Source organism: Lissotriton vulgaris, chromosome 1_1 (assembly GCF_964263255.1).
Source record: "Lissotriton vulgaris chromosome 1_1, aLisVul1.2, whole genome shotgun sequence".
Classification (NCBI taxonomy): Eukaryota; Metazoa; Chordata; class Amphibia; order Caudata; family Salamandridae; genus Lissotriton; species Lissotriton vulgaris.
The window spans coordinates 320,886-346,063 of NC_141685.1; the positions used below are offsets into that span (position 1 = coordinate 320,886).

The 25,178-nt window shown below is 41.0% G+C and overlaps 2 protein-coding genes across 2 annotated transcripts in view; both read left to right on the top strand.

The window, feature by feature from the left end:
* LOC147736913 (NACHT, LRR and PYD domains-containing protein 12-like) overlaps window positions 1-25,178 on the top strand; it is a 707,348-nt gene that overhangs the window by 268,726 nt on the left and 413,444 nt on the right. The gene's annotated exons all lie outside the window — the stretch shown is intronic.
* On the top strand, window positions 4,943-5,602 carry LOC147736914 (ATP synthase F(0) complex subunit C3, mitochondrial-like). The gene has a single exon (XM_086953812.1). It carries the CDS (start codon window positions 5,037-5,039, stop codon window positions 5,454-5,456), a length of 420 nt encoding a protein of 139 aa, XP_086809938.1. The 5' UTR covers window positions 4,943-5,036; the 3' UTR covers window positions 5,457-5,602.

Genomic DNA, 25,178 nt, shown 5'->3' on the forward strand with positions numbered 1-25,178 from the left:
TACATTCAGGTTTGTGCCTCTTTGTGTTAAACCTGAGACTCTACATTCAGGTTTGTGCCTCTTTGTGTTAAACCTCAGACTCTACATTCAGGTTTGTGCCTCTTTGTGTTAAACCTCAGACTCTACATTCAGGTTTGTGCCTCTTTGTGTTAAACCTCAGACTCTACATTCAGGTTTGTGTCTCTTTGTGTTAAACCTTCAGACGCTACATTCAGTTTTGTGCCTCTTTGTGTTAAACCTTCAGACTCTACATTCAGTTTTGTGCCTCTTTGTGTTAAACCTTCAGACTCTACATTCAGTTTTGTGCCTCTTTGTGTTAAACCTACAGACTCTACACTCAGGTTTGTGTCTCGTTGTGTTAAACCTACAGACTCTTCATTCAGGTTTGTGCCTCTTTGTGTTAAACCTGAGACTCTACATTCAGGTTTGTGCCTCTTTGTGTTAAACCTGAGACTCTACATTCAAGTTTGTGCCTCTTTGTGTTAAACCTGAGACTCTACATTCAGGTTTGTGCCTCTTTGTGTTAAACCTGCAGACTCTACACTCAGGTTTGTGTCTCGTTGTGTTAAACCTACAGACTCTTCATTCAGGTTTGTGCCTCTTTGTGTTAAACCTACAGACTCTACACTCAGGTTTGTGTCTCGTTGTGTTAAACCTGACACTCTTCATTCAGGTGTGTGCCTCTTTGTGTTAAACCTACAGACTCTACACTCAGGTTTGTGTCTCGTTGTGTTAAACCTGAGACTCTACATTCAGGTTTGTGCCTCTTTGTGTTAAACCTCAGACTCTACATTCAGGTTTGAGCCTCTTTGTGTTAAACTTCAGACTCTACATTCAGGTTTGTGTCTCTTTGTGTTAAACCCCAGACTCTACATTCAGGTTTGTGCCTCTTTGTGTTAAACCCACAGACTCTACATTTAGGTGTGTGCCTCTTTGTGTTAAACCTCAGACTCTACATTCAGGTATGTGCCTCTTTGTGTTAAACCTGAGACTCTACATTCAGGTTTGTGCCTCTCTGTGTTAAACCTTCAGACTCTACATTCAAGTTTGTGTCTCTTTTGTGTTAAACCCACAGACTCTACATTCAGGTTTGTGTCTCTTTGTGTTAAACCCCCAGACTCTACATTCAGGTTTGTGCCTCTTTGTGTTAAACCTCAGACTCTACATTCAGGTTTGTGCCTCTTTGTGTTAAACCTCAGACTCTACATTTAGGTTTGTGCCTCTTTGTGTTAAACCTTCAGACTCTACATTCAGTTTTGTGCCTCTTTGTGTTAAGCCTACAGACTCTACACTCAGGTTTGTGTCTCATTGTGTTAAACCTACAGACTCTTCATTCAGGTTTGTGCCTCTGTGTTAAACCTGAGACTCTACATTCAGGTTTGTGCCTCTTTGTGTTAAACCTCAGACTCTACATTCAGGTGTGTGCCTCTTTGTGTTAAACCTGAGACTCTACATTCAGGTTTGTGCCTCTTTGTGTTAAACCTACAGACTCTACATTCAGGTTTGTGTCTCTTTGTGTTAAACCTCAGACTCTACATTCAGGTTTGTGTCTCTTTGTGTTAAAACCTCAGACTCTACATTCAGTTGTGTGCCTCTTTGTGTTAAACCCCAGACTCAACATTCAGTTTTGTGCCTCTTTCTGTTAAAACTCAGACTCTACATTCAGGTTTGTGCCTCTTTGTGTTAAGCCTGAGACTCTACATTCAGGTTTGTGCCTCTTTGTGTTAAACCTCAGACTCTACATTCAGGTTTGTGTTTCTTTGTGTTAAACCTACAGACTCTACATTCAGGTTTGTGCCTCTTTGTGTTAAACCTCAGACTCTACATTCAGGTTTGTGCCTCTTTGTGTTAAACTTCAGACTCTACATTCAGGTTTGTGTCTCTTTGTGTTAAACCCCAGACTCTACATTCAGGTTTGTGCCTCTTTGTGTTAAACCCACAGACTCTACATTTAGGTTTGTGCCTCTTTGTGTTAAACCTCAGACTCTACATTCAGGTTTGTGCCTCTTTGTGTTAAACCTGAGACTCTACATTCAGGTTTGTGCCTCTTTGTGTTAAACCTCAGACTCTACATTCAGGTTTGTGCCTCTTTGTTTTAAACCTCCAGACTTTACATTCAGGTTTGTGCCTCTTTGTGTTAAACCTTCAGACTCTACATTCAGGTTTGTGCCTCTTTGTGTTAAACCGTCAAACTCTACATTCAGTTTTGTGCCTCTTTGTGTTAAACCTACAGACTCTACACTCAGGTTTGTGTCTCATTGTGTTAAACCTACAGACTCTTCATTCAGGTTTGTGCCTCTTTGTGTTAAACCTGAGACTCTACTTTCAGGTTTGTGCCTCTTTGTGTTAAACCTCAGACTCTACATTCAGGTTTGTGCCTCTTTGTGTTAAACCTTCAGACTCTACATTCAGGTTTGTGCTTCTTTGTGTTAAACCTCAGACTCTACATTCAGGTTTGTGTCTCTTTGTGTTAAACCGCAGACTCTACATTCAGGTTTGTGCCTCTTTGTGTTAAACCTCAGACTCTACATTAAGGTTTGTACCTCTTTGTGTTAAACCATCAGACTCTTCATTCAGGTTTGTGCCTCTTTGTGTTAAACCTACAGACTCTACATTCAGGTTTGTGCCTCTCTGTGTTAAACCTTCAGACTCTACATTCAAGTTTGTGTCTCTTTTGTGTTAAACCCACAGACTCTACATTCAGATTTGTGTCTCTTTGTGTTAACCCCCAGACTCTACATTCAGGTTTTTGCCTCTTTGTGTTAAACCTCAGACTCTACATTCAGGTTTGTGCCTCTTTGTGTTAAACCTCAGACTCTACATTCAGGTTTGTGCCTCTTTGTGTTAAACCTTCAGACTCTACATTCAGTTTTGTGCCTCTTTGTGTTAAACCTACAGACTCTACACTCAGGTTTGTGTCTCGTTGTGTTAAACCTACAGACTCTTCATTCAGGTTTGTGCCTCTTTGTGTTAAACCTGAGACTCTACATTCAGGTTTGTGTCTCTTTGTGTTAAACCTCAGACTCTACATTCAGGTTTGTGCCTCTTTGTGTTAAACCTGAGACTCTACATTCAGGTTTGTGCCTCTTTGTGTTAAACCTACAGACTCTACATTCAGGTTTGTGTCTCTTTGTGTTAAACCTCAGACTCTACATTCAGGTTTGTGTCTCTTTGTGTTAAAACCTCAGACTCTACATTCAGTTGTGTGCCTCTTTGTGTTAAACCCCAGACTCAACATTCAGTTTTGTGCCTCTTTCTGTTAAACCTCAGACTCTACATTCAGGTTTGTGCCTCTTTGTGTTAAACCTGAGACTCTACATTCAGGTTTGTGCCTCTTTGTGTTAAACCTCAGACTCTACATTCAGGTTTGTGTTTCTTTGTGTTAAACCTACAGACTCTACATTCAGGTTTGTGCCTCTTTGTGTTAAACCTCAGACTCTACATTCAGGTTTGTGCCTCTTTGTGTTAAACTTCAGACTCTACATTCAGGTTTGTGTCTCTTTGTGTTAAACCCCAGACTCTACATTCAGGTTTGTGCCTCTTTGTGTTAAACCCACAGACTCTACATTTAGGTTTGTGCCTCTTTGTGTTAAACCTCAGACTCTACATTCAGGTTTGTGCCTCTTTGTGTTAAACCTGAGACTCTACATTCAGGTTTGTGCCTCTTTGTGTTAAACCTCAGACTCTACAATCAGGTTTGTGCCTCTTTGTTTTAAACCTCCAGACTTTACATTCAGGTTTGTGCCTCTTTGTGTTAAACCTTCAGACTCTACATTCAGGTTTGTGCCTCTTTGTGTTAAACCTTCAAACTCTACATTCAGTTTTGTGCCTCTTTGTGTTAAACCTACAGACTCTACACTCAGGTTTGTGTCTCGTTGTGTTAAACCTACAGACTCTTCATTCAGGTTTGTGCCTCTTTGTGTTAAACCTGAGACTCTACATTCAGGTTTGTGCCTCTTTGTGTTAAACCTCAGACTCTACATTCAGGTTTGTGCCTCTTTGTGTTAAACCTTCAGACTCTACATTCAGGTTTGTGCTTCTTTGTGTTAAACCTCAGACTCTACATTCAAGTTTGTGTCTCTTTGTGTTAAACCTCAGACTCTACATTCAGGTTTGTGCCTCTTTGTGTTAAACCTTCAGACTCTTCATTCAGGTTTGTGCATCTTTGTGTTAAACCTACAGACTCTACATTCAGGTTTGTGCCTCTTTGTGTTAAACCTCAGACTCTACACTCAGGTTTGTGTCTCGTTGTGTTAAACCTGAGACTCTACATTCAGGTTTTTGCCTCTCTGTGTTAAACCTTCAGACTCTTCATTCAGGTTTGTGCCTCTTTGTGTTAAACCTACAGACTCTACACTCAGGTTTGTGTCTCGTTGTGTTAAACCTGAGACTCTACATTCAGGTTTGTGCCTCTTTGTGTTAAACCTTCAGACTCTACATTCAGGTTTGTGCTTCTTTGTGTTAAACCTCAGACTCTACATTCAGGTTTGTGTCTCTTTGTGTTAAACCTCAGACTCTACATTCAGGTTTGTGCCTCTTTGTGTTAAACCTCAGACTCTACATTCAGGTTTGTACCTCTTTGTGTTAAACCTTCAGACTCTTCATTCAGGTTTGTGCCTCTTTGTGTTAAACCTACAGACTCTACATTCAGGTTTGTGCCTCTTTGTGTTAAACCTCAGACTCTACACTCAGGTTTGTGTCTCGTTGTGTTAAACCTGAGACTCTACATTCAGGTTTGAGCCTCTCTGCGTTAAACCTTCAGACTCTTCATTCAGGTCTGTGCCTCTTTGTGTTAAACCTACAGACTCTACACTCAGGTTTGTGTCTCGTTGTGTTAAACCTGAGACTCTACATTCAGGTTTGTGCCTCTTTGTGTTAAACCTTCAGACTCTACATTCAGGTTTGTGTCTCTTTGTGTTAAACCTCGGACTCTACGAGTGCGCGTGCGCACTCGTCTCCAGTCACTTCGACCTCTGCAGCCGAGCGGGTGACCCCGGTTTTTGACAGCAGCCCCTGTGGACCCCCGATAAATCACCATGTACGCCTGCGCCAAGCTCGTCTGCACCCCTACCTTGGTCCGTGCTGGGTCTCGAGCTCTCTACAGACCAATTTCAGCAACCATATTGTCTCGGCCAGAGGTCAGGACTGGAGAGGGGAACACAGCGCTGGTTTGCGGGACTCCGAGCACCGTAGCACTCAGAGAATTCCAGACTAGTGCAATCAGCCGGGACATTGACACTGCTGCCAAATTTATTGGTGCTGGTGCTGCCACAGTTGGGGTGGCTGGTTCCGGGGCTGGCATTGGAACCGTTTTTGGAAGTTTAATTATTGGCTATGCCAGGAACCCTTCTCTGAAGCAACAGCTCTTCTCTTATGCTATCCTTGGATTTGCACTTTCTGAAGCCATGGGTCTGTTTTGTTTGATGGTTGCGTTCTTGATCCTGTTTGCCATGTAAATGTGATGCTCAAGATGTTGGCATTAGATGATACAGATGTGATTCTACATATTTTACTCTGGCTCCCAAGAGATGTGTTGTCATGGGAATGTACATTCTTTGCAAGGTCGTTTCATTAAAAATAGTGATAAAACTTAAAAAAAAAACCTCGGACTCTACATTCAGGTTTGTGTCTCTTTGTGTTAAACCTCAGACTCTACATTCAGGTTTGTGCCTCTCTGTGTTAAACCTCAGACTCTACATTCAGGTTTGTGCCTCTTTGTGTTAAACCTGAGACTCTACATTCAGGTTTGTGCCTCTTTGTGTTAAACTTCAGACTCTACATTCAGGTTTGTGTCTCTTTGTGTTAACCCCCAGACTCTACATTCAGGTTTGTGCCTCTTTGTGTTAAACCCACAGACTCTACATTCAGGTTTGTGCCTCTTTGTGTTAAACCTCAGACTCTACATTCAGGTTTGTGCCTCTTTGTGTTAAACCTACAGACTCTACACTCAGGTTTGTGTCTCGTTGTGTTAAACCTACAGACTCTTCATTCAGGTTTGTGCCTCTTTGTGTTAAACCTACAGACTCTACACTCAGGTTTGTGTCTCGTTGTGTTAAACCTGAGACTCTACATTCAGGTTTGTGCCTCTTTGTGTTAAACCTCAGACTCTACATTCAGGTTTGTGCCTCTTTGTGTTAAACGTCAGACTCTACATTCAGGTTTGTGTCTCTTTGTGTTAAACCCCAGACTCTACATTCAGGTTTGTGCCTCTTTGTGTTAAACCCACAGACTCTACATTTAGGTGTGTGCCTCTTTGTGTTAAACCTCAGACTCTACATTCAGGTTTGTGCCTCTTTGTGTTAAACCTGAGACTCTACATTCAGGTTTGTGCCTCTTTGTGTTAAACCTACAGGCTCTACACTCAGGTTTGTGTCTCGTTGTGTTAAACCTGAGACTCTACATTCAGGTTTGTGCCTCTTTGTGTTAAACCTTCAGACTCTACATTCAGGTTTGTGCTTCTTTGTGTTAAACCTCAGACTCTACATTCAGGTTTGTGTCTCTTTGTGTTAAACCTCAGACTCTACATTCAGGTTTGTGCCTCTTTGTGTTAAACCTCAGACTCTACATTCAGGTTTGTACCTCTTTGTGTTAAACCTTCAGACTCTTCATTCAGGTTTGTGCCTCTTTGTGTTAAACCTACAGACTCTACATTCAGGTTTGTGCCTCTTTGTGTTAAACCTCAGACTCTACACTCAGGTTTGTGTCTCGTTGTGTTAAACCTGAGACTCTACATTCAGGTTTGAGCCTCTCTGCGTTAAACCTTCAGACTCTTCATTCAGGTTTGTGCCTCTTTGTGTTAAACCTACAGACTCTACACTCAGGTTTGTGTCTCGTTGTGTTAAACCTGAGACTCTACATTCAGGTTTGTGCCTCTTTGTGTTAAACCTTCAGACTCTACATTCAGGTTTGTGTCTCTTTGTGTTAAACCTCGGACTCTACATTCAGGTTTGTGTCTCTTTGTGTTAAACCTCAGACTCTACATTCAGGTTTGTGCCTCTCTGTGTTAAACCTCAGACTCTACATTCAGGTTTGTGCCTCTTTGTGTTAAACCTGAGACTCTACATTCAGGTTTGTGCCTCTTTGTGTTAAACTTCAGACTCTACATTCAGGTTTGTGTCTCTTTGTGTTAACCCCCAGACTCTACATTCAGGTTTGTGCCTCTTTGTGTTAAACCCACAGACTCTACATTCAGGTTTGTGCCTCTTTGTGTTAAACCTTCAGACTCTACATTCAGTTTTGTGCCTCTTTGTGTTAAACCTACAGACTCTACACTCAGGTTTGTGTCTCGTTGTGTTAAACCTACAGACTCTTCATTCAGGTTTGTGCCTCTTTGTGTTAAACCTGAGACTCTACATTCAGGTTTGTGCCTCTTTGTGTTAAACCTCAGACTCTACATTCAGGTTTGTGCCTCTTTGTGTTAAACCTGAGACTCTACATTCAGATTTGTGCCTCTTTGTGTTAAACCTACAGACTCTACATTCAGGTTTGTGTCTCTTTGTGTTAAACCTCAGACTCTACATTCAGGTTTGTGTCTCTTTGTGTTAAAACCTCAGACTCTACATTCAGTTGTGTGCCTCTTTGTGTTAAACCCCAGACTCAACATTCAGTTTTGTGCCTCTTTCTGTTAAACCTCAGACTCTACATTCAGGTGTGTGCCTCTTTGTGTTAAACCTGAGACTCTACATTCAGGTTTGTGCCTCTTTGTGTTAAACCTCAGACTCTACATTCAGGTTTGTGTTTCTTTGTGTTAAACCTACAGACTCTACATTCAGGTTTTTGCCTCTTTGTGTTAAACCTCAGACTCTACATTCAGGTTTGTGCCTCTTTGTGTTAAACTTCAGACTCTACATTCAGGTTTGTGTCTCTTTGTGTTAAACCCCAGACTCTACATTCAGGTTTGTGCCTCTTTGTGTTAAACCCATAGACTCTACATTTAGGTTTGTGCCTCTTTGTGTTAAACCTCAGACTCTACATTCAGGTTTGTGCCTCTTTGTGTTAAACCTGAGACTCTACATTCAGGTTTGTGCCTCTTTGTGTTAAACCTCAGACTCTACAATCAGGTTTGTGCCTCTTTGTTTTAAACCTCCAGACTTTACATTCTGGTTTGTGCCTCTTTGTGTTAAACCTTCAGACTCTACATTCAGGTTTGTGCCTCTTTGTGTTAAACCTTCAAACTCTACATTCAGTTTTGTGCCTCTTTGTGTTAAACCTACAGACTCTACACTCAGGTTTGTGTCTCGTTGTGTTAAACCTACAGACTCTTCATTCAGGTTTGTGCCTCTTTGTGTTAAACCTGAGACTCTACATTCAGGTTTGTGCCTCTTTGTGTTAAACCTCAGACTCTACATTCAGGTTTGTGCCTCTTTGTGTTAAACCTTCAGACTCTACATTCAGGTTTGTGCTTCTTTGTGTTAAACCTCAGACTCTACATTCAAGTTTGTGTCTCTTTGTGTTAAACCTCAGACTCTACATTCAGGTTTGTGCCTCTTTGTGTTAAACCTTCAGACTCTTCATTCAGGTTTGTGCCTCTTTGTGTTAAACCTACAGACTCTACATTCAGGTTTGTGCCTCTTTGTGTTAAACCTCAGACTCTACACTCAGGTTTGTGTCTCGTTGTGTTAAACCTGAGACTCTACATTCAGGTTTTTGCCTCTCTGTGTTAAACCTTCAGACTCTTCATTCAGGTTTGTGCCTCTTTGTGTTAAACCTACAGACTCTACACTCAGGTTTGTGTCTCGTTGTGTTAAACCTGAGACTCTACATTCAGGTTTGTGCCTCTTTGTGTTAAACCTTCAGACTCTACATTCAGGTTTGTGCTTCTTTGTGTTAAACCTCAGACTCTACATTCAGGTTTGTGTCTCTTTGTGATAAACCTCAGACTCTACATTCAGGTTTGTGCCTCTTTGTGTTAAACCTCAGACTCTACATTCAGGTTTGTACCTCTTTGTGTTAAACTTTCAGACTCTTCATTCAGGTTTGTGCCTCTTTGTGTTAAACCTACAGACTCTACATTCAGGTTTGTGCCTCTTTGTGTTAAACCTCAGACTCTACACTCAGGTTTGTGTCTCGTTGTGTTAAACCTGAGACTCTACATTCAGGTTTGAGCCTCTCTGCGTTAAACCTTCAGACTCTTCATTCAGGTTTGTGCCTCTTTGTGTTAAACCTACAGACTCTACACTCAGGTTTGTGTCTCGTTGTGTTAAACCTGAGACTCTACATTCAGGTTTGTGCCTCTTTGTGTTAAACCTTCAGACTCTACATTCAGGTTTGTGTCTCTTTGTGTTAAACCTCGGACTCTACATTCAGGTTTGTGTCTCTTTGTGTTAAACCTCAGACTCTACATTCAGGTTTGTGCCTCTCTGTGTTAAACCTCAGACTCTACATTCAGGTTTGTGCCTCTTTGTGTTAAACCTGAGACTCTACATTCAGGTTTGTGCCTCTTTGTGTTAAACTTCAGACTCTACATTCAGGTTTGTGTCTCTTTGTGTTAACCCCCAGACTCTACATTCAGGTTTGTGCCTCTTTGTGTTAAACCCACAGACTCTACATTCAGGTTTGTGCCTCTTTGTGTTAAACCTCAGACTCTACATTCAGGTTTGTGCCTCTTTGTATTAAACCTACAGACTCTACACTCAGGTTTGTGTCTCGTTGTGTTAAACCTACAGACTCTTCATTCAGGTTTGTGCCTCTTTGTGTTAAACCTACAGACTCTACACTCAGGTTTGTGTCTCGTTGTGTTAAACCTGAGACTCTACATTCAGGTTTGTGCCTCTTTGTGTTAAACCTCAGACTCTACATTCAGGTTTGTGCCTCTTTGTGTTAAACCTGAGACTCTACATTCAGGTTTGTTCCTCTCTGTGTTAAACCTTCAGACTCTACATTCAAGTTTGTGTCTCTTTTGTGTTAAACCCACAGACTCTACATTCAGGTTTGTGTCTCTTTGTGTTAAACCCCCAGACTCTACATTCACGTTTTTGCCTCTTTGTGTTAAACCTCAGACTCTACATTCAGGTTTGTGCCTCTTTGTGTTAAACCTCAGACTCTACATTCAGGTTTGTGCCTCTTTGTGTTAAACTTCAGACTCTACATTCAGGTTTGTGCCTCTTTGTGTTAAACCTGAGACTCTACATTCAGGTTTCTGCCTCCTTGTGTTAAACCTACAGACTCTACATTCAGGTGTGTGCCTTTTTGTGTTAAACCCTCAGACTTTACATTCAGGTATGTGCCTCTTTGTGTTAAACCTACAGACTCTACATTCAGTTTTGTGCCTCTTTGTGTTAAACCTCAGACTCTACATTCAGGTTTGTGTCTCTTTGTGTTAAACCTGAGACTCTACATTCAGGTTTGTGCCTCTTTGTGTTAAACCTTCAGACTCTACATTCAGGTTTGTACCTCTTTGTGTTAAACCAACAGACTCTACATTCAGGTGTGTGCCTTTTTGTGTTAAACCTCAGACTCTACATTCAGTTTTGTGCCTTTTTGTGTTAAACCTCAGACTCTACATTCAGTTTTGTGCCTCTTTGTGTTAAACCTCAGACTCTACATTCAGGTTTGTGTCTCTTTGTGTTAAACCTCAGACTCTACATTCAGGTGTGCGCCTCTTTGTGTTAAACCTCAGACTCTACATTCAGGTTTGTGTCTCTTTGTGTTAAACCTGGGACTCTACATTCAGGTTTGTGCCTCTTTGTGTTAAACCTCAGACTCTACATTCAGGTTTGTGTCTCTTTGTGTTAAACCTGAGACTCTACATTCAGGTTTGTGCCTCTTTGTGTTAAACCTCAGACTCTACATTCAGGTTTGTGCCTCTTTGTGTTAAACCCACAGACTCTACATTCAGGTTTGTGCCTCTTTGTGTTAAACCTCAGACTCTACATTCAGGTTTGTGCCTCTTTGTGTTAAACCTGAGACTCTACATTCAGGTTTGTGCCTCTTTGTGTTAAACCTCGGACTCTACATTCAGGTTTGTGCCTCTTTGTGTTAAACCTTCAGACTCTACATTCAGTTTTGTGCCTCTTTGTGTTAAACCTACAGACTCTACACTCAGGTTTGTGTCTCGTTGTGTTAAACCTACAGACTCTTCATTCAGGTTTGTGCCTCTTTGTGTTAAACCTCAGACTCTACATTCAGTTTTGTGCCTCTTTGTGTTAAACCTCAGACTCTACATTCAGGTTTGTGCCTCTTTGTGTTAAACCTGAGACTCTACATTCAGGTTTGTGCCTCTTTGTGTTAAACCTCAGACTCTACATTCAGGTTTGTGCCTCTTTGTGTTAAACCTCAGACTCTACATTCAGGTTTGTGCCTCTTTGTGTTAAACCTCAGACTCTACATTCAGGTTTGTGTCTCTTTGTGTTAAACCTTCAGACGCTACATTCAGTTTTGTGCCTCTTTGTGTTAAACCTTCAGACTCTACATTCAGTTTTGTGCCTCTTTGTGTTAAACCTTCAGACTCTACATTCAGTTTTGTGCCTCTTTGTGTTAAACCTACAGACTCTACACTCAGGTTTGTGTCTCGTTGTGTTAAACCTACAGACTCTTCATTCAGGTTTGTGCCTCTTTGTGTTAAACCTGAGACTCTACATTCAGGTTTGTGCCTCTTTGTGTTAAACCTGAGACTCTACATTCAAGTTTGTGCCTCTTTGTGTTAAACCTGAGACTCTACATTCAGGTTTGTGCCTCTTTGTGTTAAACCTGCAGACTCTACACTCAGGTTTGTGTCTCGTTGTGTTAAACCTACAGACTCTTCATTCAGGTTTGTGCCTCTTTGTGTTAAACCTACAGACTCTACACTCAGGTTTGTGTCTCGTTGTGTTAAACCTGAGACTCTTCATTCAGGTGTGTGCCTCTTTGTGTTAAACCTACAGACTCTACACTCAGGTTTGTGTCTCGTTGTGTTAAACCTGAGACTCTACATTCAGGTTTGTGCCTCTTTGTGTTAAACCTCAGACTCTACATTCAGGTTTGTGCCTCTTTGTGTTAAACTTCAGACTCTACATTCAGGTTTGTGTCTCTTTGTGTTAAACCCCAGACTCTACATTCAGGTTTGTGCCTCTTTGTGTTAAACCCACAGACTCTACATTTAGGTGTGTGCCTCTTTGTGTTAAACCTCAGACTCTACATTCAGGTATGTGCCTCTTTGTGTTAAACCTGAGACTCTACATTCAGGTTTGTGCCTCTCTGTGTTAAACCTTCAGACTCTACATTCAAGTTTGTGTCTCTTTTGTGTTAAACCCACAGACTCTACATTCAGGTTTGTGTCTCTTTGTGTTAAACCCCCAGACTCTACATTAAGGTTTGTGCCTCTTTGTGTTAAACCTCAGACTCTACATTCAGGTTTGTGCCTCTTTGTGTTAAACCTCAGACTCTACATTTAGGTGTGTGCCTCTTTGTGTTAAACCTTCAGACTCTACATTCAGTTTTGTGCCTCTTTGTGTTAAGCCTACAGACTCTACACTCAGGTTTGTGTCTCATTGTGTTAAACCTACAGACTCTTCATTCAGGTTTGTGCCTCTTTGTGTTAAACCTGAGACTCTACATTCAGGTTTGTGCCTCTTTGTGTTAAACCTCAGACTCTACATTCAGGTTTGTGCCTCTTTGTGTTAAACCTGAGACTCTACATTCAGGTTTGTGCCTCTTTGTGTTAAACCTACAGACTCTACATTCAGGTTTGTGTCTCTTTGTGTTAAACCTCAGACTCTACATTCAGGTTTGTGTCTCTTTGTGTTAAAACCTCAGACTCTACATTCAGTTGTGTGCCTCTTTGTGTTAAACCCCAGACTCAACATTCAGTTTTGTGCCTCTTTCTGTTAAAACTCAGACTCTACATTCAGGTTTGTGCCTCTTTGTGTTAAGCCTGAGACTCTACATTCAGGTTTGTGCCTCTTTGTGTTAAACCTCAGACTCTACATTCAGGTTTGTGTTTCTTTGTGTTAAACCTACAGACTCTACATTCAGGTTTGTGCCTCTTTGTGTTAAACCTCAGACTCTACATTCAGGTTTGTGCCTCTTTGTGTGAAACTTCAGACTCTACATTCAGGTTTGTGTCTCTTTGTGTTAAACCCCAGACTCTACATTCAGGTTTGTGCCTCTTTGTGTTAAACCCACAGACTCTACATTTAGGTTTGTGCCTCTTTGTGTTAAACCTCAGACTCTACATTCAGGTTTGTGCCTCTTTGTGTTAAACCGGAGACTCTACATTCAGGTTTGTGCCTCTTTGTGTTAAACCTCAGACTCTACATTCAGGTTTGTGCCTCTTTGTTTTAAACCTCCAGACTTTACATTCAGGTTTGTGCCTCTTTGTGTTAAACCTTCAGACTCTACATTCAGGTTTGTGCCTCTTTGTGTTAAACCTTCAAACTCTACATTCAGTTTTGTGCCTCTTTGTGTTAAACCTACAGACTCTACACTCAGGTTTGTGTCTCATTGTGTTAAACCTACAGACTCTTCATTCAGGTTTGTGCCTCTTTGTGTTAAACCTGAGACTCTACTTTCAGGTTTGTGCCTCTTTGTGTTAAACCTCAGACTCTACATTCAGGTTTGTGCCTCTTTGTGTTAAACCTTCAGACTCTACATTCAGGTTTGTGCTTCTTTGTGTTAAACCTCAGACTCTACATTCAGGTTTGTGTCTCTTTGTGTTAAACCTCAGACTCTACATTCAGGTTTGTGCCTCTTTGTGTTAAACCTCAGACTCTACATTAAGGTTTGTACCTCTTTGTGTTAAACCATCAGACTCTTCATTCAGGTTTGTGCCTCTTTGTGTTAAACCTACAGACTCTACATTCAGGTTTGTGCCTCTCTGTGTTAAACCTTCAGACTCTACATTCAAGTCTGTGTCTCTTTTGTGTTAAACCCACAGACTTTACATTCAGATTTGTGTCTCTTTGTGTTAACCCCCAGACTCTACATTCAGGTTTTTGCCTCTTTGTGTTAAACCTCAGACTCTACATTCAGGTTTGTGCCTCTTTGTGTTAAACCTCAGACTCTACATTCAGGTTTGTGCCTCTTTGTGTTAAACCTTCAGACTCTACATTCAGTTTTGTGCCTCTTTGTGTTAAACCTACAGACTCTACACTCAGGTTTGTGTCTCGTTGTGTTAAACCTACAGACTCTTCATTCAGGTTTGTGCCTCTTTGTGTTAAACCTGAGACTCTACATTCAGGTTTGTGCCTCTTTGTGTTAAACCTCAGACTCTACATTCAGGTTTGTGCCTCTTTGTGTTAAACCTGAGACTCTACATTCAGGTTTGTGCCTCTTTGTGTTAAACCTACAGACTCTACATTCAGGTTTGTGTCTCTTTGTGTTAAACCTCAGACTCTACATTCAGGTTTGTGTCTCTTTGTGTTAAAACCTCAGACTCTACATTCAGTTGTGTGCCTCTTTGTGTTAAACCCCAGACTCAACATTCAGTTTTGTGCCTCTTTCTGTTAAACCTCAGACTCTACATTCAGGTTTGTGCCTCTTTGTGTTAAACCTGAGACTCTACATTCAGGTTTGTGCCTCTTTGTGTTAAACCTCAGACTCTACATTCAGGTTTGTGTTTCTTTGTGTTAAACCTACAGACTCTACATTCAGGTTTGTGCCTCTTTGTGTTAAACCTCAGACTCTACATTCAGGTTTGTGCCTCTTTGTGTTAAACTTCAGACTCTACATTCAGGTTTGTGTCTCTTTGTGTTAAACCCCAGACTCTACATTCAGGTTTGTGCCTCTTTGTGTTAAACCCACAGACTCTACATTTAGGTTTGTGCCTCTTTGTGTTAAACCTCAGACTCTACATTCATGTTTGTGCCTCTTTGTGTTAAACCTGAGACTCTACATTCAGGTTTGTGCCTCTTTGTGTTAAACCTCAGACTCTACAATCAGGTTTGTGCCTCTTTGTTTTAAACCTCCAGACTTTACATTCAGGTTTGTGCCTCTTTGTGTTAAACCTTCAGACTCTACATTCAGGTTTGTGCCTCTTTGTGTTAAACCTTCAAACTCTACATTCAGTTTTGTGCCTCTTTGTGTTAAACCTACAGACTCTACACTCAGGTTTGTGTCTCGTTGTGTTAAACCTACAGACTCTTCATTCAGGTTTGTGCCTCTTTGTGTTAAACCTGAGACTCTACATTCAGGTTTGTGCCTCTTTGTGTTAAACCTCAGACTCTACATTCAGGTTTGTGCCTCTTTGTGTTAAACCTTCAGACTCTACATTCAGGTTTGTGCTTCTTTGTGTTAAACCTCAGACTCTACATTCAAGTTTGTGTCTCTTTGTGTTAAACCTCAGACTCTACATTCAGGTTTGTGCCTCTTTGTGTTAAACCTTCAGACTCTTCATTCAGGTTTGTGCCTCTTTGTGTTAAACCTACAGACTCTACATTCAGGTTTGTGCCTCTTTGTGTTAAACCTCAGACTCTACACTCAGGTTTGTGTCTCGTTGTGTTAAACCTGAGACTCTACATTCAGGTTTTTGCCTCTCTGTGTTAAACCTTCAGACTCTTCATTCAGGTTTGTGCCTCTTTGTGTTAAACCTACAGACTCTACACTCAGGTTTGTGTCTCGTTGTGTTAAACCTGAGACTCTACATTCAGGTTTGTGCCTCTTTGTGTTAAACCTTCAGACTCTACATTCAGGTTTGTGCTTCTTTGTGTTAAACCTCAGACTCTACATTCAGGTTTGTGTCTCTTTGTGTTAAACCTCAGACTCTACATTCAGGTTTGTGCCTCTTTGTGTTAAACCTCAGACTCTACATTCAGGTTTGTACCTCTTTGTGTTAAACCTTCAGACTCTTCATTCAGGTTTGTGCCTCTTTGTGTTAAACCTACAGACTCTACATTCAGGTTTGTGCCTCTTTGTGTTAAACCTCAGACTCTACACTCAGGTTTGTGTCTCGTTGTGTTAAACCTGAGACTCTACATTCAGGTTTGAGCCTCTCTGCGTTAAACCTTCAGACTCTTCATTCAGGTCTGTGCCTCTTTGTGTTAAACCTACAGACTCTACACTCAGGTTTGTGTCTCGTTGTGTTAAACCTGAGACTCTACATTCAGGTTTGTGCCTCTTTGTGTTAAACCTTCAGACTCTACATTCAGGTTTGTGTCTCTTTGTGTTAAACCTCGGACTCTACATTCAGGTTTGTGTCTCTTTGTGTTAAACCTCAGACTCTACATTCAGGTTTGTGCCTCTCTGTGTTAAACCTCAGACTCTACATTCAGGTTTGTGCCTCTTTGTGTTAAACCTGAGACTCTACATTCAGGTTTGTGCCTCTTTGTGTTAAACTTCAGACTCTACATTCTGGTTTGTGTCTCTTTGTGTTAACCCCCAGACTCTACATTCAGGTTTGTGCCTCTTTGTGTTAAACCCACAGACTCTACATTCAGGTTTGTGCCTCTTTGTGTTAAACCTCAGACTCTACATTCAGGTTTGTGCCTCTTTGTGTTAAACCTACAGACTCTACACTCAGGTTTGTGTCTCGTTGTGTTAAACCTACAGACTCTTCATTCAGGTTTGTGCCTCTTTGTGTTAAACCTACAGACTCTACACTCAGGTTTGTGTCTCGTTGTGTTAAACCTGAGACTCTCCATTCAGGTTTGTGCCTCTTTGTGTTAAACCTCAGACTCTACATTCAGGTTTGTGCCTCTTTGTGTTAAACGTCAGACTCTACATTCAGGTTTGTGTCTCTTTGTGTTAAACCCCAGACTCTACATTCAGGTTTGTGCCTCTTTGTGTTAAACCCACAGACTCTACATTTAGGTGTGTGCCTCTTTGTGTTAAACCTCAGACTCTACATTCAGGTTTGTGCCTCTTTGTGTTAAACCTGAGACTCTACATTCAGGTTTGTGCCTCTTTGTGTTAAACCTACAGGCTCTACACTCAGGTTTGTGTCTCGTTGTGTTAAACCTGAGACTCTACATTCAGTTTTGTGCCTCTTTGTGTTAAACCTTCAGACTCTACATTCAGGTTTGTGCTTCTTTGTGTTAAACCTCAGACTCTACATTCAGGTTTGTGTCTCTTTGTGTTAAACCTCAGACTCTACATTCAGGTTTGTGCCTCTTTGTGTTAAACCTCAGACTCTACATTCAGGTTTGTACCTCTTTGTGTTAAACCTTCAGACTCTTCATTCAGGTTTGTGCCTCTTTGTGTTAAACCTGAGACTCTACATTCAGGTTTGTGCCTCTTTGTGTTAAACCTCAGACTCTACATTCAGATTTGTGCCTCTTTGTTTTAAACCTCCAGACTTTACATTCAGGTTTGTGCCTCTTTGTGTTAAACCTTCAGACTCTACATTCAGGTTTGTGCCTCTTTGTGTTAAACCTTCAAACTCTACATTCAGTTTTGTGCCTCTTTGTGTTAAACCTACAGACTCTACACTCAGGTTTGTGTCTCATTGTGTTAAACCTACAGACTCTTCATTCAGGTTTGTGCCTCTTTGTGTTAAACCTGAGACTCTACTTTCAGGTTTGTGTCTCTTTGTGTTAACCCCCAGACTCTACATTCTTGTTTGTTCCTCTTTGTGTTAAACCCACAGACTCTACATTCAGGTTTGTGCCTCTTTGTGTTAAACCTCAGACTCTACATTCAGGTTTGTGCCTCTTTGTGTTAAACCTACAGACTCTACACTCAGGTTTGTGTCTCGTTGTGTTAAACCTACAGACTCTTCATTCAGGTTTGTGCCTCTTTGTGTTAAACCTACAGACTCTACACTCAGGTTTGTGTCTCGTTGTGTTAAACCTGAGACTCTACATTCAGGTTTGTGCCTCTTTGTGTTAAACCTCAGACTCTACATTCAGGTTTGTGCCTCTTTGTGTTAAACTTCAGACTCTACATTCAGGTTTGTGTCTCTTTGTGTTAAACCCCAGACTCTACATTCAGGTTTGTGCCTCTTTGTGTTAAACCCACAGACTCTACATTTAGGTGTGTGCCTCTTTGTGTTAAACCTCAGACTCTACATTCAGGTTTGTGCCTCTTTGTGTTAAACCTGAGACTCTACATTCAGGTTTGTGCCTCTCTGTGTTAAACCTTCAGACTCTACATTCAAGTTTGTGTCTCTTTTGTGTTAAACCCACAGACTCTACATTCAGGTTTGTGTCTCTTTGTGTTAAACCCCCAGACTCTACATTCAGGTTTTTGCCTCTTTGTGTTAAACCTCAGACTCTACATTCAGGTTTGTGCCTCTTTGTGTTAAACCTCAGACTCTACATTCAGGTTTGTGCCTCTTTGTGTTAAACCTTCAGACTCTACATCCAGTTTTGTGCCTCTTTGTGTTAAGCCTACAGACTCTACACTCAGGTTTGTGTCTCGTTGTGTTAAACCTACAGACTCTTCATTCAGGTTTGTGCCTCTTTGTGTTAAACCTGAGACTCTACATTCAGGTTTGTGCCTCTTTGTGTTAAACGTCAGACTCTACATTCAGGTTTGTGCCTCTTTGTGTTAAACCTGAGACTCTACATTCAGGTTTGTGCCTCTTTGTGTTAAACCTACAGACTCTACATTCAGGTTTGTGTCTCTTTGTGTTAAACCTCAGACTCTACATTCAGGTTTGTGTCTCTTTGTGTTAAAACCTCAGACTCTACATTCAGTTGTGTGCCTCTTTGTGTTAAACCCCAGACTCAACATTCAGTTTTGTGCCTCTTTCTGTTAAACCTCAGACTCTACATTCAGGTTTGTGCCTCTTTGTGTTAAGCCTGAGACTCTACATTCAGGTTTGTGCCTCTTTGTGTTAAACCTCAGACTCTACATTCAGGTTTGTGTTTCTTTGTGTTAAACCTACAGACTCTACATTCAGGTGTGTGCCTCTTTGTGTTAAACCTCAGACTCTACATTCAGGTTTGTGCCTCTTTGTGTTAAACTTCAGACTCTACATTCAGGTTTGTGTCTCTTTGTGTTAAACCCCAGACTCTACATTCAGGTTTGTGCCTCTTTGTGTTAAACCCACAGACTCTACATTTAGGTTTGTGCCTCTTTGTGTTAAACCTCAGACTCTACATTCAGGTTTGTGCCTCTTTGTGTTAAACCTCCAGACTTTACATTCAGGTTTGTGCCTCTTTGTGTTAAACCTTCAGACTCTACATTCAGGTTTGTGTCTCTTTGTGTTAAACCCCAGACTCTACATTCAGGTTTGTGCCTCTTTGTGTTAAACCCACAGACTCTACATTCAGGTTTGTGCCTCTTTGTGTTAAACCTCAGACTCTACATTCAGGTTTGTGCCTCTTTGTTTTAAACCTCCAGACTTTACATTCAGGTTTGTGCCTCTTTGTGTTAAACCTTCAGACTCTACATTCAGGTTTGTGCCTCTTTGTGTTAAACCTTCAAACTCTACATTCAGTTTTGTGCCTCTTTGTGTTAAACCTACAGACTCTACACTCAGGTTTGTGTCTCGTTGTGTTAAACCTACAGACTCTTCATTCAGGTTTGTGCCTCTTTGTGTTAAACCTGAGACTCTACTTTCAGGTTTGTGCCTCTTTGTGTTAAACCTCAGACTCTACATTCAGGTTTGTGCCTCTTTGTGTTAAACCTTCAGACTCTACATTCAGGTTTGTGCTTCTTTGTGTTAAACCTCAGACTCTACATTCAGGTTTGTGTCTCTTTGTGTTAAACCTCAGACTCTACATTCAGGTTTGTGCCTCTTTGTGTTAAACCTCAGACTCTACATTAAGGTTTGTACCTCTTTGTGTTAAACCTTCAGACTCTTCATTCAGGTTTGTGCCTCTTTGTGTTAAACCTACAGACTCTACATTCAGGTTTGTGCCTCTCTGTGTTAAACCTTCAGACTCTACATTCAAGTTTGTGTCTCTTTTGTGTTAAACCCACAGACTCTACATTCAGATTTGTGTCTCTTTGTGTTAACCCCCAGACTCTACATTCAGGTTTTTGCCTCTTTGTGATAAACCTCAGACTCTACATTCAGGTTTGTGCCTCTTTGTGTTAAACCTCAGACTCTACATTCAGGTTTGTGCCTCTTTGTGTTAAACCTTCAGACTCTACATTCAGTTTTGTGCCTCTTTGTGTTAAACCTACAGACTCTACACTCAGGTTTGTGTCTGGTTGTGTTAAACCTACAGACTCTTCATTCAGGTTTGTGCCTCTTTGTGTTAAACCTGAGACTCTACATTCAGGTTTGTGCCTCTTTGTGTTAAACCTCAGACTCTACATTCAGGTTTGTGCCTCTTTGTGTTAAACCTGAGACTCTACATTCAGGTTTGTGCCTCTTTGTGTTAAACCTACAGACTCTACATTCAGGTTTGTGTCTCTTTGTGTTAAACCTCAGACTCTACATTCAGGTTTGTGTCTCTTTGTGTTAAAACCTCAGACTCTACATTCAGTTGTGTGCCTCTTTGTGTTAAACCCCAGACTCAACATTCAGTTTTGTGCCTCTTTCTGTTAAACCTCAGACTCTACATTCAGGTCTGTGCCTCTTTGTGTTAAACCTGAGACTCTACATTCATGTTTGTGCCTCTTTGTGTTAAACCTCAGACTCTACATTCAGGTTTGTGTTTCTTTGTGTTAAACCTACAGACTCTACATTCAGGTTTGTGCCTGTTTGTGTTAAACCTCAGACTCTACATTCAGGTTTGTGCCTCTTTGTGTTAAACTTCAGACTCTACATTCAGGTTTGTGTCTCTTTGTGTTAAACCCCAGACTCTACATTCAGGTTTGTGCCACTTTGTGTTAAACCCACAGACTCTACATTTAGGTTTGTGCCTCTTTGTGTTAAACCTCAGACTCTGCATTCAGGTTTGTGCCTCTTTGTGTTAAACCTGAGACTCTACATTCAGGTTTGTGCCTCTTTGTGTTAAACCTCAGACTCTACATTCAGGTTTGTGCCTCTTTGTTTTAAACCTCCAGACTTTACATTCAGGTTTGTGCCTCTTAGTGTTAAACCTTCAGACTCTACATTCAGGTTTGTGCCCCTTTGTGTTAAACCTTCAAACTCTACATTCAGTTTTGTGCCTCTTTGTGTTAAACCTACAGACTCTACACTCAGGTTTGTGTCTCGTTGTGTTAAACCTACAGACTCTTCATTCAGGTTTGTGCCTCTTTGTGTTAAACCTGAGACTCTACATTCAGGTTTGTGCCTCTTTGTGTTAAACCTCAGACAATACATTCAGGTTTGTGCCTCTTTGTGTTAAACCTTCAGACTCTACATTCAGGTTTGTGCTTCTTTGTGTTAAACCTCAGACTCTACATTCAAGTTTGTGTCTCTTTGTGTTAAACCTCAGACTCTACATTCAGGTTTGTGCCTCTTTGTGTTAAACCTTCAGACTCTTCATTCAGGTTTGTGCCTCTTTGTGTTAAACCTACAGACTCTACATTCAGGTTTGTGCCTCTTTGTGTTAAACCTCAGACTCTACACTCAGGTTTGTGTCTCGTTGTGTTAAACCTGAGACTCTACATTCAGGTTTGTGCCTCTCTGTGTTAAACCTTCAGACTCTTCATTCAGGTTTGTGCCTCTTTGTGTTAAACCTACAGACTCTACACTCAGGTTTGTGTCTCGTTGTGTTAAACCTGAGACTCTACATTCAGGTTTGTGCCTCTTTGTGTTAAACCTTCAGACTCTACATTCAGGTTTGTGCTTCTTTGTGTTAAACCTCAGACTCTACATTCAGGTTTGTGTCTCTTTGTGTTAAACCTCAGACTCTACATTCAGGTTTGTGCCTCTTTGTGTTAAACCTCAGACTCTACATTCAGGTTTGTACCTCTTTGTGTTAAACCTTCAGACTCTTCATTCAGGTTTGTGCCTCTTTGTGTTAAACCTACAGACTCTACATTCAGGTTTGTGCCTCTTTGTGTTAAACCTCAGACTCTACACTCAGGTTTGTGTCTCGTTGTGTTAAACCTGAGACTCTACATTCAGGTTTGAGCCTCTCTGTGTTAAACCTTCAGACTCTTCATTCAGGTTTGTGCCTCTTTGTGTTAAACCTACAGACTCTACACTCAGGTTTGTGTCTCGTTGTGTTAAACCTGAGACTCTACATTCAGGTTTGTGCCTCTTTGTGTTAAACCTTCAGACTCTTCATTCAGGTTTGTGTCTCTTTGTGTTAAACCTCGGACTCTACATTCAGGTTTGTGTCTCTTTGTGTTAAACCTCAGACTCTACATTCAGGTTTGTGCCTCTCTGTGTTAAACCTCAGACTCTACATTCAGGTTTGTGCCTCTTTGTGTTAAACCTGAGACTCTACATTCAGGTTTGTGCCTCTTTGTGTTAAACTTCAGACTCTACATTCAGGTTTGTGTCTCTTTGTGTTAAACCCCAGACTCTACATTCAGGTTTGTGCCTCTTTGTGTTAAACCCACAGACTCTACATTCAGGTTTGTGCCTCTTTGTGTTAAACCTCAGACTCTACATTCAGGTTTGTGCCTCTTTGTGTTAAACCTACAGACTCTACACTCAGGTTTGTGTCTCGTTGTGTTAAACCTGAGACTCTACATTCAGGTTTGTGCCTCTTTGTGTTAAACCTCAGACTCTACATTCAGGTTTGTGCCTCTTTGTGTTAAACTTCAGACTCTACATTCAGGTTTGTGTCTCTTTGTGTTAAACCCCAGACTCTACATTCAGGTTTGTGCCACTTTGTGTTAAACCCACAGACTCTACATTTAGGTTTGTGCCTCTTTGTGTTAAACCTCAGACTCTGCATTCAGGTTTGTGCCTCTTTGTGTTAAACCTGAGACTCTACATTCAGGTTTGTGCCTCTTTGTGTTAAACCTCAGACTCTACATTCAGGTTTGTGCCTCTTTGTTTTAAACCTCCAGACTTTACATTCAGGTTTGTGCCTCTTAGTGTTAAACCTTCAGACTCTACATTCAGGTTTGTGCCCCTTTGTGTTAAACCTTCAAACTCTACATTCAGTTTTGTGCCTCTTTGTGTTAAACCTACAGACTCTACACTCAGGTTTGTGTCTCGTTGTGTTAAACCTACAGACTCTTCATTCAGGTTTGTGCCTCTTTGTGTTAAACCTGAGACTCTACATTCAGGTTTGTGCCTCTTTGTGTTAAACCTCAGACAATACATTCAGGTTTGTGCCTCTTTGTGTTAAACCTTCAGACTCTACATTCAGGTTTGTGCTTCTTTGTGTTAAACCTCAGACTCTACATTCAAGTTTGTGTCTCTTTGTGTTAAACCTCAGACTCTACATTCAGGTTTGTGCCTCTTTGTGTTAAACCTTCAGACTCTTCATTCAGGTTTGTGCCTCTTTGTGTTAAACCTACAGACTCTACATTCAGGTTTGTGCCTCTTTGTGTTAAACCTCAGACTCTACACTCAGGTTTGTGTCTCGTTGTGTTAAACCTGAGACTCTACATTCAGGTTTGTGCCTCTCTGTGTTAAACCTTCAGACTCTTCATTCAGGTTTGTGCCTCTTTGTGTTAAACCTACAGACTCTACACTCAGGTTTGTGTCTCGTTGTGTTAAACCTGAGACTCTACATTCAGGTTTGTGCCTCTTTGTGTTAAACCTTCAGACTCTACATTCAGGTTTGTGCTTCTTTGTGTTAAACCTCAGACTCTACATTCAGGTTTGTGTCTCTTTGTGTTAAACCTCAGACTCTACATTCAGGTTTGTGCCTCTTTGTGTTAAACCTCAGACTCTACATTCAGGTTTGTACCTCTTTGTGTTAAACCTTCAGACTCTTCATTCAGGTTTGTGCCTCTTTGTGTTAAACCTACAGACTCTACATTCAGGTTTGTGCCTCTTTGTGTTAAACCTCAGACTCTACACTCAGGTTTGTGTCTCGTTGTGTTAAACCTGAGACTCTACATTCAGGTTTGAGCCTCTCTGTGTTAAACCTTCAGACTCTTCATTCAGGTTTGTGCCTCTTTGTGTTAAACCTACAGACTCTACACTCAGGTTTGTGTCTCGTTGTGTTAAACCTGAGACTCTACATTCAGGTTTGTGCCTCTTTGTGTTAAACCTTCAGACTCTTCATTCAGGTTTGTGTCTCTTTGTGTTAAACCTCGGACTCTACATTCAGGTTTGTGTCTCTTTGTGTTAAACCTCAGACTCTACATTCAGGTTTGTGCCTCTCTGTGTTAAACCTCAGACTCTACATTCAGGTTTGTGCCTCTTTGTGTTAAACCTGAGACTCTACATTCAGGTTTGTGCCTCTTTGTGTTAAACTTCAGACTCTACATTCAGGTTTGTGTCTCTTTGTGTTAAACCCCAGACTCTACATTCAGGTTTGTGCCTCTTTGTGTTAAACCCACAGACTCTACATTCAGGTTTGTGCCTCTTTGTGTTAAACCTCAGACTCTACATTCAGGTTTGTGCCTCTTTGTGTTAAACCTACAGACTCTACACTCAGGTTTGTGTCTCGTTGTGTTAAACCTGAGACTCTACATTCAGGTTTGTGCCTCTTTGTGTTAAACCTCAGACTCTACATTCAGGTTTGTGCCTCTTTGTGTTAAACTTCAGACTCTACATTCAGGTTTGTGTCTCTTTGTGTTAAACCCCAGACTCTACATTCAGGTTTGTGCCTCTTTGTGTTAAACCCACAGACTCTACATTTAGGTGTGTGCCTCTTTGTGTTAAACCTTAGACTCTACATTCAGGTTTGTGCCTCTTTGTGTTAAACCTGAGACTCTACATTCAGGTTTGTGCCTCTCTGTGTTAAACCTTCAGACTCTACATTCAAGTTTGTGTCTCTTTTGTGTTAAACCCACAGACTCTACATTCAGGTTTGTGTCTCTTTGTGTTAAACCCCCAGACTCTACATTCAGGTTTTTGCCTCTTTGTGTTAAACCTCAGACTCTACATTCAGGTTTGTGCCTCTTTGTGTTAAACCTCAGACTCTACATTCAGGTTTGTGCCTCTTTGTGTTAAACCTTCAGACTCTACATTCAGGTTTGTGTTTCTTTGTGTTAAACCTACAGACTCTACATTCAGGTTTGTGCCTCTTTGTGTTAAACCTCAGACTCTACATTCAGGGTTGTGCCTCTTTGTGTTAAACTTCAGACTCTACATTCAGGTTTGTGTCTCTTTGTGTTAAACCCCAGACTCTACATTCAGGTTTGTGCCTCTTTGTGTTAAACCCACAGACTCTACATTTAGGTTTGTGCCTCTTTGTGTTAAACCTCAGACTCTACATTCAGGTTTGTGCCTCTTTGTGTTAAACCTGAGACTCTACATTCAGGTTTGTGCCTCTTTGTGTTAAACCTCAGACTCTACATTCAGGTTTGTGCCTCTTTGTTTTAAACCTCCAGACTTTACATTCAGG

Coding starts and splice junctions, on each gene's coding strand:
- LOC147736914 (XM_086953812.1), top strand. CDS start 5,037: ATGTACGCCTGCGCCAAGCTCGTCTGCACCCCTACCTTGGTCCGTGCT.